The sequence below is a fragment of the Sander vitreus genome, chromosome 6, assembly GCF_031162955.1.
Source record: "Sander vitreus isolate 19-12246 chromosome 6, sanVit1, whole genome shotgun sequence".
Lineage (NCBI taxonomy): Eukaryota > Metazoa > Chordata > Actinopteri > Perciformes > Percidae > Sander > Sander vitreus.
The window spans coordinates 3,061,580-3,074,079 of NC_135860.1; the positions used below are offsets into that span (position 1 = coordinate 3,061,580).

At 39.5% G+C, this 12,500-nt stretch overlaps 1 protein-coding gene and 2 non-coding genes across 3 annotated transcripts in view; all 3 read right to left on the reverse strand.

Annotated features, from left to right (window-relative positions):
• Positions 1–9,807, reverse strand: part of bbs9 (Bardet-Biedl syndrome 9) — a 193,951-nt gene extending 184,144 nt beyond the window's left edge. Inside the window, exons 1-3 of the mRNA XM_078252100.1 lie at positions 9,694–9,807; positions 6,568–6,686; positions 4,931–5,081 (exon numbers count right to left, since the gene is read on the reverse strand). Coding sequence (XP_078108226.1) covers positions 4,931–5,081; positions 6,568–6,679 — 263 coding nt within the window. The 5' untranslated portion in view covers positions 6,680–6,686; positions 9,694–9,807. The remainder of the gene's footprint in view (positions 1–4,930; positions 5,082–6,567; positions 6,687–9,693) is intronic.
• A 961-nt stretch (positions 9,808–10,768) lies between these two features.
• trnap-agg (transfer RNA proline (anticodon AGG)) lies at positions 10,769–10,840 on the reverse strand. Its single transcript has one exon. It is a non-coding gene; the product is annotated as a tRNA-Pro (tRNA).
• An 837-nt stretch (positions 10,841–11,677) lies between these two features.
• Positions 11,678–11,749, reverse strand: trnap-agg (transfer RNA proline (anticodon AGG)). The gene has a single exon. It is a non-coding gene; the product is annotated as a tRNA-Pro (tRNA).
• Positions 11,750–12,500: the final 751 nt, after the last annotated feature.

Sequence of the window (12,500 nt, forward strand, 5' to 3'; positions counted from 1 at the left end):
AACCCATTAAAATTATGTTGGACGATTTCCCTCTCCAAAGTCCACATAGAGTTAGGGGTAGGGCTGGGCAATATATCGATATTATATCGATATCGTGATATGAGACTAGATATCGTCTTAGATTTTGGATATTGTAATATGACATGTGTTGTCTTTTCCTGGTTTTAAAGGCTGCATTACAGTAAAGTGATGTCATTTTCTTAACTTACCAGACTGCTCTAGCTGTTCTATTATTTGCCTTTTCCCCACTTAGACATTATATACACACACTTCTGATGATTATTTATCTAAAATCTAAGTGTGAAGATATTTTGTTAAAGCACCATTTGTCAACCCTAGAATATCGCTATCGAGGTATTTGGTCAAGAATATCGTGATATCTGATTTTCTCCCTATCGCCCAGCCCTAGTTAGGGGTGGGCAATATAACGATATTAGACTAGATATCGTCTTAGATTTTGGATATCGTAATATGATGTGATGTCTTTTCCTGGTTTTAAAGGCTGCATTAGAGTAAAGTGATGTAATTTTCTGTACTTACCAGACTGTTCCAGCGGTTTTATTATTTACCTTTACCCACTTAGTCATTATATACACACTTCTGATGATTATTTATCTAAAATCTCATTGTGTGAATAACACAATGAGATGTGCTTACATGTGAATAACATGTAAGCACCAATTGTCTTCTTCTATGTATTTGATGTGGGCGGGGTTGCTGTGGCTGTTAATGTCAATGATATTTATATTGGTACTTTTGGTGTGTGTTGTTTCTTTGTCTTGTTTTGTGTAAAAGGATAAACTGATGCAGTTGTGGGAAAATATGTTCTACAAGGTTATGAGTAAGAAGAGTTTGTATAAGTAATGTAGGTAACATGCAACTCAGTGTAAGGAGATGGACAGGACAAAAAGAGACAACTGGATTTAAAACAAAATAAATATTGAAACAACTGGAATATGTTTATGGATACAAATGTTTAATAGACAAAGTTGAAAAAAATAAAAGCACCAGTTGCCAACCCTACAATATCGTCGCAATATCGAAGTCGAGGTATTTGGTCAAGAATATCGTGATATTTGATTATCTCCATATTGCGCAGCCCTACATAGAGTATAACTGTAATGCTAAGCACCAACACAAATTGTTGGCCATATAATGTGACTCCATGGGGACATCAGAGATCAGAAGTCAGTGTCAGCTACAGAGCTGCAGCCATGGAGCTGGAGAAGAGTCAGTGTCTGGCATTCAGCAGGACAGACGCTTCCTGCCACTGTGGTAGAACCCGTGTTCTCAGCTAAAGGGTGGCACCCATTCATATTTTAACTCATACCTCGAAAATAATTACTGCAACAGCTGGTGGATTTTTTTTTTTAAAACGTTGGTTTTGGTTGGGGTGTAGATGATGGTCTCAGTGATGCTGATCCTAGATGTTCACTTATTTACTTTACCACAAGCCCACAGAGAAGGAATCTGTCGACTTTTTGGACCCAGAAAAACTGCTGTCTCACTGACTTTCAACCACTGCTGTAATGTTTGTGGAGCAAAGAACAACAAGGGAGGAGAAACTGGATCCCACAAGTCTTCTTTCTTCTGTGGAAAACCACTCAAGTCAGTGCTGAAACAAAACCTTTCACCATCTGCCCACCTCGGTCTGCCCCGACAACATTTACAACGTGTTTCACTGTTGAGGGCCAGCCTCCAAAATGCCCACCCCGTCTCTGAAGAATGCAATGCAGAAAAACCGCAGGTAACTAAACACGACGTCTATCAAACAGACGGATTTAGTTGGATTCTGCTTCCAGCGTGATGACGTGGGAAGCCTTCGAAGCAAACCACCAGAGCTTTTTTTCCAGAAAGCGAGATTTCATGTGCCCCCACAGTAAGACTTTGGGAGGTAGCGTTCAGATCAATGGCTAAAGTAAGGCTGCCAGGGTTAGGAGTTCAATTCCTCGTGTAGTTTAATAGATAAGGGGAGGCTGGTGAAGCTCATCTGGCTCAATCATAATGTTTATTGTGAGATTCTTCGGTCGCCTTCAGACCAAAAACATTCTGCGCTACAAACATGCAAGGGTCTTTATTGGCAGGAGCATGTTGTCCTGGTTTGTGAAATTGCTAATTGAGTTTGGAGGCTTATTAGATGCCCCAACACTGCACATCTGTTTGTTTTCCTATGAGGATGGTTTTTACAATTCTGGAAAGTCATCACGATGACAACAATTTTATCCCCTGTTGCAACAATTGCCAAGTAAAAAGTAGAATTATCCGGTTCACATTAAAAAGTATGCCACGCCCTGCAGGATGACACTGCATTGCCGTGCAGCAAAAGTTGAGCCAGGTTAAACTTTTTTGACATTTCTTTGTGACCTCATTGAAATAAATGGGGAAGGCTATGTCTGTCTGTCATCGTCGTCTTTGTGCCACTTCAGTGTATTGCCACAGCAACCTAAGACACGCGACTTTGTAGCACGTAGCTTTGAAATTGTTCACAATATTGTCGCAGCGTACATTTTTAGTACACATTTCCTGCACCTTTATACATCTTAACCTTTAATGAAACATTCAACTATAGATATCAGTAGAGCCCGACCGAGAAAGGATTTTGAAAGCCGATATCGATACAAATATTTGGAGATTTAAAAATCTGATATTCCAATATATCGGCCGATATGCATTTAAAAAAAAAAAAAATCCAGAAACGCGTAACAAAACAAACAGATTTCCCTAACATTAGTTATTTGTAGTTATTTATGAGTCCTCACTAAAATAATATGATAATGCAGTTTAAAAATAAACTTGTTTGTTTTATTGTCAGAACAGAAGAACATCAAAATATATTAAAGTTCTGATAAATAAAATGTATAAAAATACAAACTAGAGCGCCCTCTGGTGGACAAACTATGCAACGCCAACACTCATAACATGGTTGAAGGGTGTTTCGTCCGTTTTTATTTTATTTTTATCGGCCATTATAAATACCGATACCAATAGTTTGGAAAATGCCTAATATTGGCCGATAATATCAGCCCGCCGATATATCGGTCTGGCTCTAGATATCAGTGCGATAACTATCAGTGCCGAACATTTGTCTATGCTTGCCCTAAATGTTAACTACCTTTAAGATCAGAGCAAGGCACAAACAATGTTAAGATCAGCAGTTCTATCCTGCTCAGAGTGACTGATGCTAGTGATGCTTTAGGGGTCTAACAGGTTAATTTTATTTTTTACAAAAACTGGGTTTTATTAAAAAGAGCACATGGTTCAGTGTTTCATTTCCTGCTTAGCTAAGTATAAATTGGATACAAGTGGATATGTCCACTAAGAGACATATCACTACTATCCTGTCATCCCACATCCTTCCTCTTCCCCACTTTCAAATACTTTTGGCTGTCAGGGGTCACTTAATCATCTTCGCTCCAAAACAAGTCATTTTCACTGGAGGCATTTGCACATTTCACTTGAACTTGACTCGAGGGTTGTCAGCTCTCAAGATCCAATTATGCAGTGCAATAACAAAGCAGGATGGGGCTCTTGGGTTCCGACAGCTATGCTAGCAACTCAGTGGTTAACCTGACATTATAAGCACAACTATGTTTGGGTCGCCGTGTGGCTGATAGATCATGGTAAATCATGACGAGGGAGAGAAACTCTTGACATGGTGGTTTTGGGTTAGCATGCATCGCAGGGGAATAAAAAGACATTAATGAGGTGGTAAGCAAAAGCAGGGATGGGTTTTATTATGAATGAAAAAGCGATGTGATGAGTTATGAATGGGCGTTTCTGCCTGGCAGTTTAAAGTAAGGCTTTATTATAAGCTGTACTATGCTTATAATTCCCAGAAAGTTGAGACAGAGTTAAAAAAAAAAAAAAAAGACCTGTGACTCGTTCCCAGGCAGCAGCACACATATGTAACATAAACAGAGATATGGCTGTCAGGGTGGCCACAGTGCACAGTAGCTGTCCTGTAATCTAAAGTCCAATGGTTTAGTTCTCGAGCAAGCCAATATGTCCATCTACCGCTCTGTGTCCCCTCCAACAATGACCTCTGACTTACTTACTAAGAACGAGCCATTTCAAAATACAAGCATCAACTAAACGCATACAATGCAAATGTAAAGTTTGTTACATAATTAAATGCTTCATACAACATTTTTTTAAATTCTTTATTTAACATAACATCTAGAATTTAGGCATAGTAATTGAGCATGCAAAAACATATCATTGTAAACTGTTTAGGTTTTTAGTGTTTGTCTCTATTTTTTGATATTAATACTATTCATCCATTGATGAATAAGTAATCTGCATTAGTTGCAGCCCTTTGCTTTGCTGACCACAATCTCTTTATGCCTGTAGAGGACTGTAATCTGTTATTTGCCACAATAAGGTAGAGCTCTGCATTCGTGAGACAGTGATTAAGTTTGCTTCCTGGCAAAGGGTGCGCGGCTAATGCCAATTTGACCTACAAAACATTAACACAGGTGAAGGCCTCACGTACAGGAAGGGGAGGAAGCCAAGAGCAGCAGAGAGAGATTAGTAACACCATCAACGATCCTGGTGTTAGAGCACAGATCTGTGGTGACCTGATTTATCAGGAGTGGCACCGTGTCAGCAACCGTGAAACCAAGAGTGGAACCAATAGTGCCCATTAGTGTCTAAATACTAACATGTCTTTTTCCATCTAGCTAGCTGAACTCATAAAAACCTCAACATTTTGACACAATGTCCTATCCATGGAAACAAAAAACATTAACAAACATCTACTGCTAATTAAATGTTCAATTTGACTATTAATCATGGTGTCAAATTAAATGTGAACATTTTTTCATAGGGTAGATGTAATGTAGAGGAAAAACATAACAACCTACAATCCACCGCGGATGCAGTAAAAAGCCGTTTAACCCTTTGGTGACCCAGATTTGTGAAATCTACTTACGACACAAACTTGCCCACTTCCACCTGGATGATGGCATTTTGGAGCTGGACTTCGAGAAGCAGGGCCTCGACCAGAGCTCCCTCGCTGGTCTTATTAGCATGTGGGGAGAATATCCTCAGCATCCCCATGTAGCTGCCCACCACCACCTTGTCTACAAAGTTATAAACACAGAGGAGGACAATTGTTATATGTTTGGTATAAGTCAGGATGGAAGTTATTACCCCAGAGACAGCAGTCACTGCTTTCATTTTGAGTATTGCTGCCATTGCCACTGCTAAAGGGGCCTGAACGGTGTTGCATTATTCTAAGTTTTAAATCAACACAAAGTTTAACAACTTTGATGCCGACTGATTAGTCTTAGCTACTCAACCTGAAGTAAATTGATACAAGAAGGGGTGTTGAATAAATGACATCTTCATCCAGAGAACAGAATAGAGTTTTGTTACATCTATTTGTTATACGCAGGAGTTGTCTACATTTTGGCTACCACAGTAGGCTTGCACACTGACACTACCTGTCGTTAGGCAGCAACCTGCAACCTGAGGGTATATATGGGTTTATAGTTTAAAAGAAACCCATTACATTCAATTGGTAAATGCATTTGTCCAAAGTGCATTCAATCTCCAGTCAAATCAACGCAGTTGATTTTCAGATTAAGACCATAGACAGTAAAATGAATGGACAAAGCGACCCCATAGACTTCGACGGAGACCAGTGAGGTCAATTAGAAGCACTTTTCCGGTGATGGCTGAGCGTTACTGTGCAGCCTCCAACTGAGAGAGACGACGTAAATGTGACGTGAGCAACCTGTCTGAAAGTTGGAAGTCTTCTGGTAGCTGTGCCAAGAGAAATCTCAATCATTCTGAATATTGCAGAGACGGAGAGCGTAGGTATATGTAAGGAGAGAACATAGGCACAGGCTAATTATTGCTAACTAAAATGCTAGTTAACATTAGTAATTAAACTTAAACAGCTAATATAAGTCGAAACTGCCTGCGAGCTTCTCCTGTACTATACGGCAATTTGTCTACTATGCGACAGTAAGTCGCGTGGTTTTGACACAATCGTTAGCCTATTTTTACTAAAACGGCTGCTACGGAGCCATAACATGAGATACAAGGTAATGGAGCCTTTTATACGTTGTTGTGTTTCTTTAGAAATAAACAATGGACAAATAGAGTCTTTAAATGCTTCAGATGTAAAGTTATTCGCTGTCAAAGTGGCGCCAAAATTAATGGCAGTCAATGGAATGCTAACAGAAGGTGATGGCTTATTAGCATAAAAATGTCTCCATAGGAGGTACGCTTTGCGGGTACTCGCTCACCCCCTTGATTAAAACAAGTGGGGAAAATAAAACAATGCACAAAGCAAAGAGGCAAATAAAAGCACAGTACAGATATTTTCTTGCCAACATACAGTACATCATTATATGCATTTTGTATGTGTGCGCAACCCTATTAACTACAAGCAACACACACATTTAACTGTATTTGTATCCACATAGAGGCAGTAAGTTGAAAGAGGTGTAATAAGAGGGAAAATAATGTCTTAACCTCATGGGCACATTTTAGGCAAAGTCCTGCAGCCTGTATGCTGTGTGGTGGTTGGTGCATTGCTTTTCCTGACTACCCACTGACCATGTTCGGTGCCACTGTTGTCCACGTCGCCGACACAGAGGCATCCCTGGTCAAACTCCTCCCCCTCGCCAAGTGTTGCTGACCACCAATCACGGGCCTTGAAGAGAGACATGCTGCCTCTGATTGGACAAAGAGAGAAAGACAGCGGCGAGAAAGTGTTCGATTTCTTCTGCTGTAGGGCTGCAACTCACGATTATTTTCTGGATTGATCGATTAGTTGTTTGTCTATAAAATGTCAGAAAATGTGTTTTTCAAAACCCAAGATGATGTCCTCAAATGACTAGAAAATATTCACATTGAAGTAGAAGAAATCAGATTTTTTTTAAACTTTTTTTAATTAAAAAAAAAGACTCAAACCGATTCATCGATTATCAAAATAGTTGACCATTAATTGAATAGCTGACAACTAATCCATTAGCCTAATCGATTATTTTTTGCAGCTCCATTTTGCTGTCAACGTGATGTACACATATGTTGACATATATGTTGTCCTGCTGTCCTGTAACTTTTCCCACTACGGTCCCCCTACAGGTTGGAAGTGGAATTGTTCATTACATTACATTGTCCAGTTCATTCGAACTACAGATCCGCCACCCGATCTGGCAAACTTGCATAATGTCATGTAATGGACAATTCCGCTTCCAACCTGTAAGGGGAACCGAAGCGGGAAAAGTTATATAGTGTTGCTTTAATTCATAATGTGCAATACATTTAAGATAAATTATTGAATGACAAATAGATGAACGAAGAAACACACAAAGATTTTTATTTATTTTTTTACTTTAAACTCACAATATTATCTCCTGTTCATTGAGCAGCCCCAGTAAAGTAGTTGGGCGGTTAGGCGCCTTGCTCTAGGGCACCACAACAGTGGATAATGAAGAAGAGGCGGGCAAGCATTACTTTTTCACTTCTGGCACAGGATCAAATCACCAACCCTCTGTACACTAGAAAAACACTGGGTAATCAGTTTGACCAGAGAGGTGGGAGCTCGAGCCGTTGGCATGGTGACAGCTTGGACCACTGTCCACTGTCTGCTGGCCCAAGAGGCTCTCAGTGCACCGTACTGACACCTGCAGCCAATGGCAGACCTGAAGATCAATCACATGACCCCAGGATTCTGCATATGAGAGTTGGGGGGAATGAAGGGGGGGGGCAAGCAGCTTTTCTACTTGCTAAGCGCTGAGCAGGTGGAACAGGCAGCTAATCCAGAGAGGGAATCTATCTCCAGTACACTACCATCCAGACCTGAGCGGGTGTTAAAGCAACATTACACCTCCTACTGTCAAGATATTTCATAAGAGAGTCCTGTTTAAAAGGCTTTGGCCGGGAAGGAAGTACTGAGATTCTTTATATGTTTTTTTTATTATTAAACCTGAACATTATTACACGTATCAAATGAAACAAAATACCAAACATTTGCTGCATTAACAAGAAAAAAGAGCCGTTTTTTTCCTGATGATACAGTTGCTGCAGGTATTAGTTCCTAACCCAATGACTGCAGCGAGAGGGGCAGGAAACCATAATGCACTGGCCCTACTCACTTATTATTACAGCAACTTTATTTCTAACAGGCTAATCACTTACAGTATCATCCTGTGACTGTCTGCTTGGCTTTGTGCTTTGTTGACTTTCCTTAGCACAACCTGTTGCATATTGCCTGCACTTCTTTTTTGCAAATTATTATAGGTTTCTATATTCTACAATATTTAAATCAATTAGCTGTAACATGTGCCTCAACTAGCCTAATGATTTCTGCGAGCATCAAGCTGGTAGATAATGAAAATTAATTCCACTGAGAGGAGACTAAGTTTGCCCATGTTCTTGTTTTCTGACCATCTCCCTGATAATAAACATGGGTCGGCCGGGGAATACTGTACATGTTCAGTCCCCTGTGATGGAAAGCATCCTGAGCTCTCAGCAGGCTCTGGTGATGTTGCTACAACACTGTTTTATGGCAAAGCAAGTTTCCACAGGTTAGATTGGACGGTAATAAGAAGTCAAACTGGAGCTGTCAGCTTCTGCTGGGATACTTAAGTATTTCATTTAGGGATAAACTGACTTTTTACTGATATTTTTGAATAAACAGGCTGTACAGGAATATATTCAGACAATTGAAAAATGATATTACTATATTATGTGTAAAATGACACTTTTATTCAACTTGTAAAAGTAATAACCAAACCAATTGATTATAGCCACAGCACGCACACATCCATCCATCCATCCATCCATCTAGTACTGCATGTTTACAAACGTACACAGCTCTTATCATGTGCTTTGCTATCTAATGGACCTTTTTCACAGCAGACATTTTTGACTTGTCATAGTAGGAGAAGCACAGCTGACAATGATAATCTTAACGATGGCTCAATTCCATCAAGTGTCCCAGTAAGCTATTTCAGTGAGTCAGCATGCTCAATACCAGGGCCTCTCCTAAGTGGAATGCAGCCATCATTAATGGTTCTGAATACACCTGTGCTTTTCCTACTATGACATGTCAACATGTCTGCCGTGAAAAAGGTCTATTACATGTTTTGCTCTTGTTATTCAGTAAGAAAACTGACCTTTAGTCTACTTTGTAGTCTTTAATCTGTGAATAACACTCCACGAAACATGTTAAGAGTAAGGAGTATTTTTACTTCCGTTAAAAGCCACAGTACAGACTCCGTTCAACACACAAGGAAAAGAGAGAGAGAGAGAGAGAGAGAGAGAGAGAAATTAACGAGTTAATTAGTTGAACTTCAACTTTGTGTACTCTTGGGCTAATGGCACACGACCAAACACCTTTGGGTTTATTGTTCATAAAGTTACCCATGAGGACTCATGTTGTGGTCCTCTATGAGTGAGCAACAAACAAAAAAGTAAAATACAATTATCATACACGCCTTCAGGAGTTGTTTTTAAGTCGGTTACAAGTTGAGGCATCCTGCACAGGTGAATTAGCTTGCAGCCAGGCTGCTTTAACTTTAGCTTAGCCTGCTAATTAGCTAACGTTAGCGTTAGCTTTCCAAGTTACCTGGAAACCAACGTTAGCTAGCAGGTCAAGAGCAGTGTCGCTGCCGTTGACACAGAGTCTCCGCTAATGACAAAACACATTCAGGTTTGTTCTAGAGTTTTTCTTACCTTCACGTACACGAGCCAGTCCGTAAAAGCCGATGGTTTGGTACTCCTGGTTCACACAAAAATCACATTTCTCACCCTCTTGCTTGCAGCCATCGTCCTGTTGTCATGGCACTGACGCTTAACGGAGAAGCCGGGCTGTTGTGCGCAGGAACGGATATAGATGGGTTGCCGGGAAAATGAGTTTTTGGATTAGCTCAATTACTGGTTTCTAGCTGCTGCTGTGATTTAATAGGGACTTCTTTTATAACAGTTGCAAATATTTTTTGATTAAACATGCTATAAAGCCATATATTGGCTCCTTAAAAATGTATGATATTAATTATTTAAGAAAGATTAACCTACACTGTTATTAAACTTGTAAATGTGATGATAACCAAATAAATTGATTTAGCCACAGCATGTGTGGATATACAGTACAGCTTATGAACTGTATGGAATAAAAGTATATGGCAAAATATTTGAGCATTTGTTGAGGTAGGCCTAGTAAATGTAGCAAGAACAAAAGCATGATATATGATCATATCATATACTAATTATGCCACATATAGGCTATGGCTAAAAACAAACCAGAGCTGTACCTATTTTAAGCTTTTTGTACTGTAAATAACCAAGCTGTAATAGTGTATGGTGGTATGTGTATTGTCTATTGTGTGATGTTTATTTTATTGCATTTCCATATTTGTAGTGTGTTGTGGTCCATGATACTGAAAGTTGATATTCTAATTACACTGTACATGTAAAAGCCCAATGAGAAATAAGAGATGAAAAGTAGCAATAGCTATAAACTCTTCAACACATAAGGTTCATACTCTGTATTGGAACTATCTTAAAATGCATATGTCATCCCTATCAAATTAAATACAAAATCAATTCAATTTAATATTAAATGTAAATAAGATATACAACTCTGCAACAATATATGAGAAAGGGCTAACATCTGTCACACGTTCACGTATGTTCAATGTGTATGAAGGATTTTGTTGTGCACTGATTAACTTTTAGCTCTTCTTATCTCGTTGAATCTTTTTTATTTGTCCGTTAATTATATGTCTTGCCCTCAATTTCGAAAAGTTCAGGGCTCGTCCGGGATTTGAACCCGGGACCTCTCGCACCCTAAGCGAGAATCATACCCCTAGACCAACGAGCCACCTGACGTTGAACCCCGACCGTGACTTTCTGACTTTACTGTACATGCCACGTTGCATGGACATTTGTTATTCTTTTCTATATGTCACCACTCTAGATTTTCTGGTGGCTGAGCGCCATCTACAGGCGCTTTACTGAACTGCAAAAGACTCAATCTCTACCAACTCCACAGTAGTGGTCTTCTATAAACCTTTTTCACGGCAGACATGTTGACATGTCATAGTAGGAAAAGCACAGGTGTATTCAGAACCATTAATGATGGCTGCATTCCACTTAGGAGAGGCCCTGGTATTGAGCATGCTGACTCACTGAAATAGCTTACTGGGACACTTAATGGAATTGAGCCATCGTTAAAGTTATCATTGTCAGGTGTGCTTTTCCTACTATGACAAGTCAAAAATGTCTGCTGTGAAAAAGGTCCATTAAATCGTCTTTTTCTCAGCAGAGGCGAGGTCAGCAAATGTACCCTCAAATACTGTACTTAAAGTCAACCAAGTAACCTCAAAACTTTCTTCCTTCATCACATACTGTATATGTATGGAAAGGTGTAATTGATTTTCATGACTACATTGGATAGATGGGATGTCAATCTGGAGCATTTATTTATACATTTATTTAAGAACTATCTTAGAAAACTGGCACAGTAATTGCACTGTAGTTTTTTTTATAAAAGGATGCTATGTAATGTAAACTGTAGACTAAAATGTGAAAATCTTTAACTTCCAATTTCCCGCCAGAGAAACTAACAAGTTAACTATGCTTTGATGATTAGCTGGTATTAATAGGAGTGATTGTCTTCTTTCAGACCCAGGTCAGGGTTACATTTTGGCAAAAATAAGGGCTCGTCCGGGATTTGAACCCGGGACCTCTCGCACCCTAAGCGAGAATCATGCCCCTAGACCAACGAGCCACGCTCTAGAGTCTTTCGCCGATGGATTTTGGATTCACAAGATGCCACGTTGGCCAAACTTCTGTCTTCTCTTAGTATCTGTTCCCATATTTCTTCAGATACACTTCTTGCAACCGAGTGCCATCTGCAGGACATTTATGGTACTGCAGCCAAAATCATGTGCCAAAACTCCAACTGTGTTAAAAGTTTCCCATGGAAATTTCATGCTGTTTTACACAGTCTATGTTCCCATCCAAACGGCATGTTTGTCTGTGATCCAGTCATGGCTCACAAAATGACATTTTATTGTATTTTTTTTAAACTCACACCATCAAAGAAAAACAGAAAGCCATCTACTTATAAAAAATACAACACACCGGTCTATACTTTTGGAGATCTCTCCAAATGCAATAAAACAATATACATTTCCATATAACGGCCACATATACAGTATGACATTATTTTTCCCCGTTTTATTGATATATACATGTATCAGTCTCCCGTTTCTTTTACATACACTCAACGATAACAAAAGGCAACATGCAGGTGATAGCAGCACATTTAAAACAAAAAAGTCAAAGAGAACATTCAACACATGTTGAGACAAAGGGAGATAGTGACATTTGAACTTTGAATACCCCTGCCAAAAAACTACGATAGTTATGTTGGGGAGTGTCTAACTGCGTGTCAATCACTGCTCATGCACACACATTCATTCTCCCTTGTGGGGGGAGGGGCTTAGGAGAACGTTTTGGGCTTTAGCAGAAAAGGG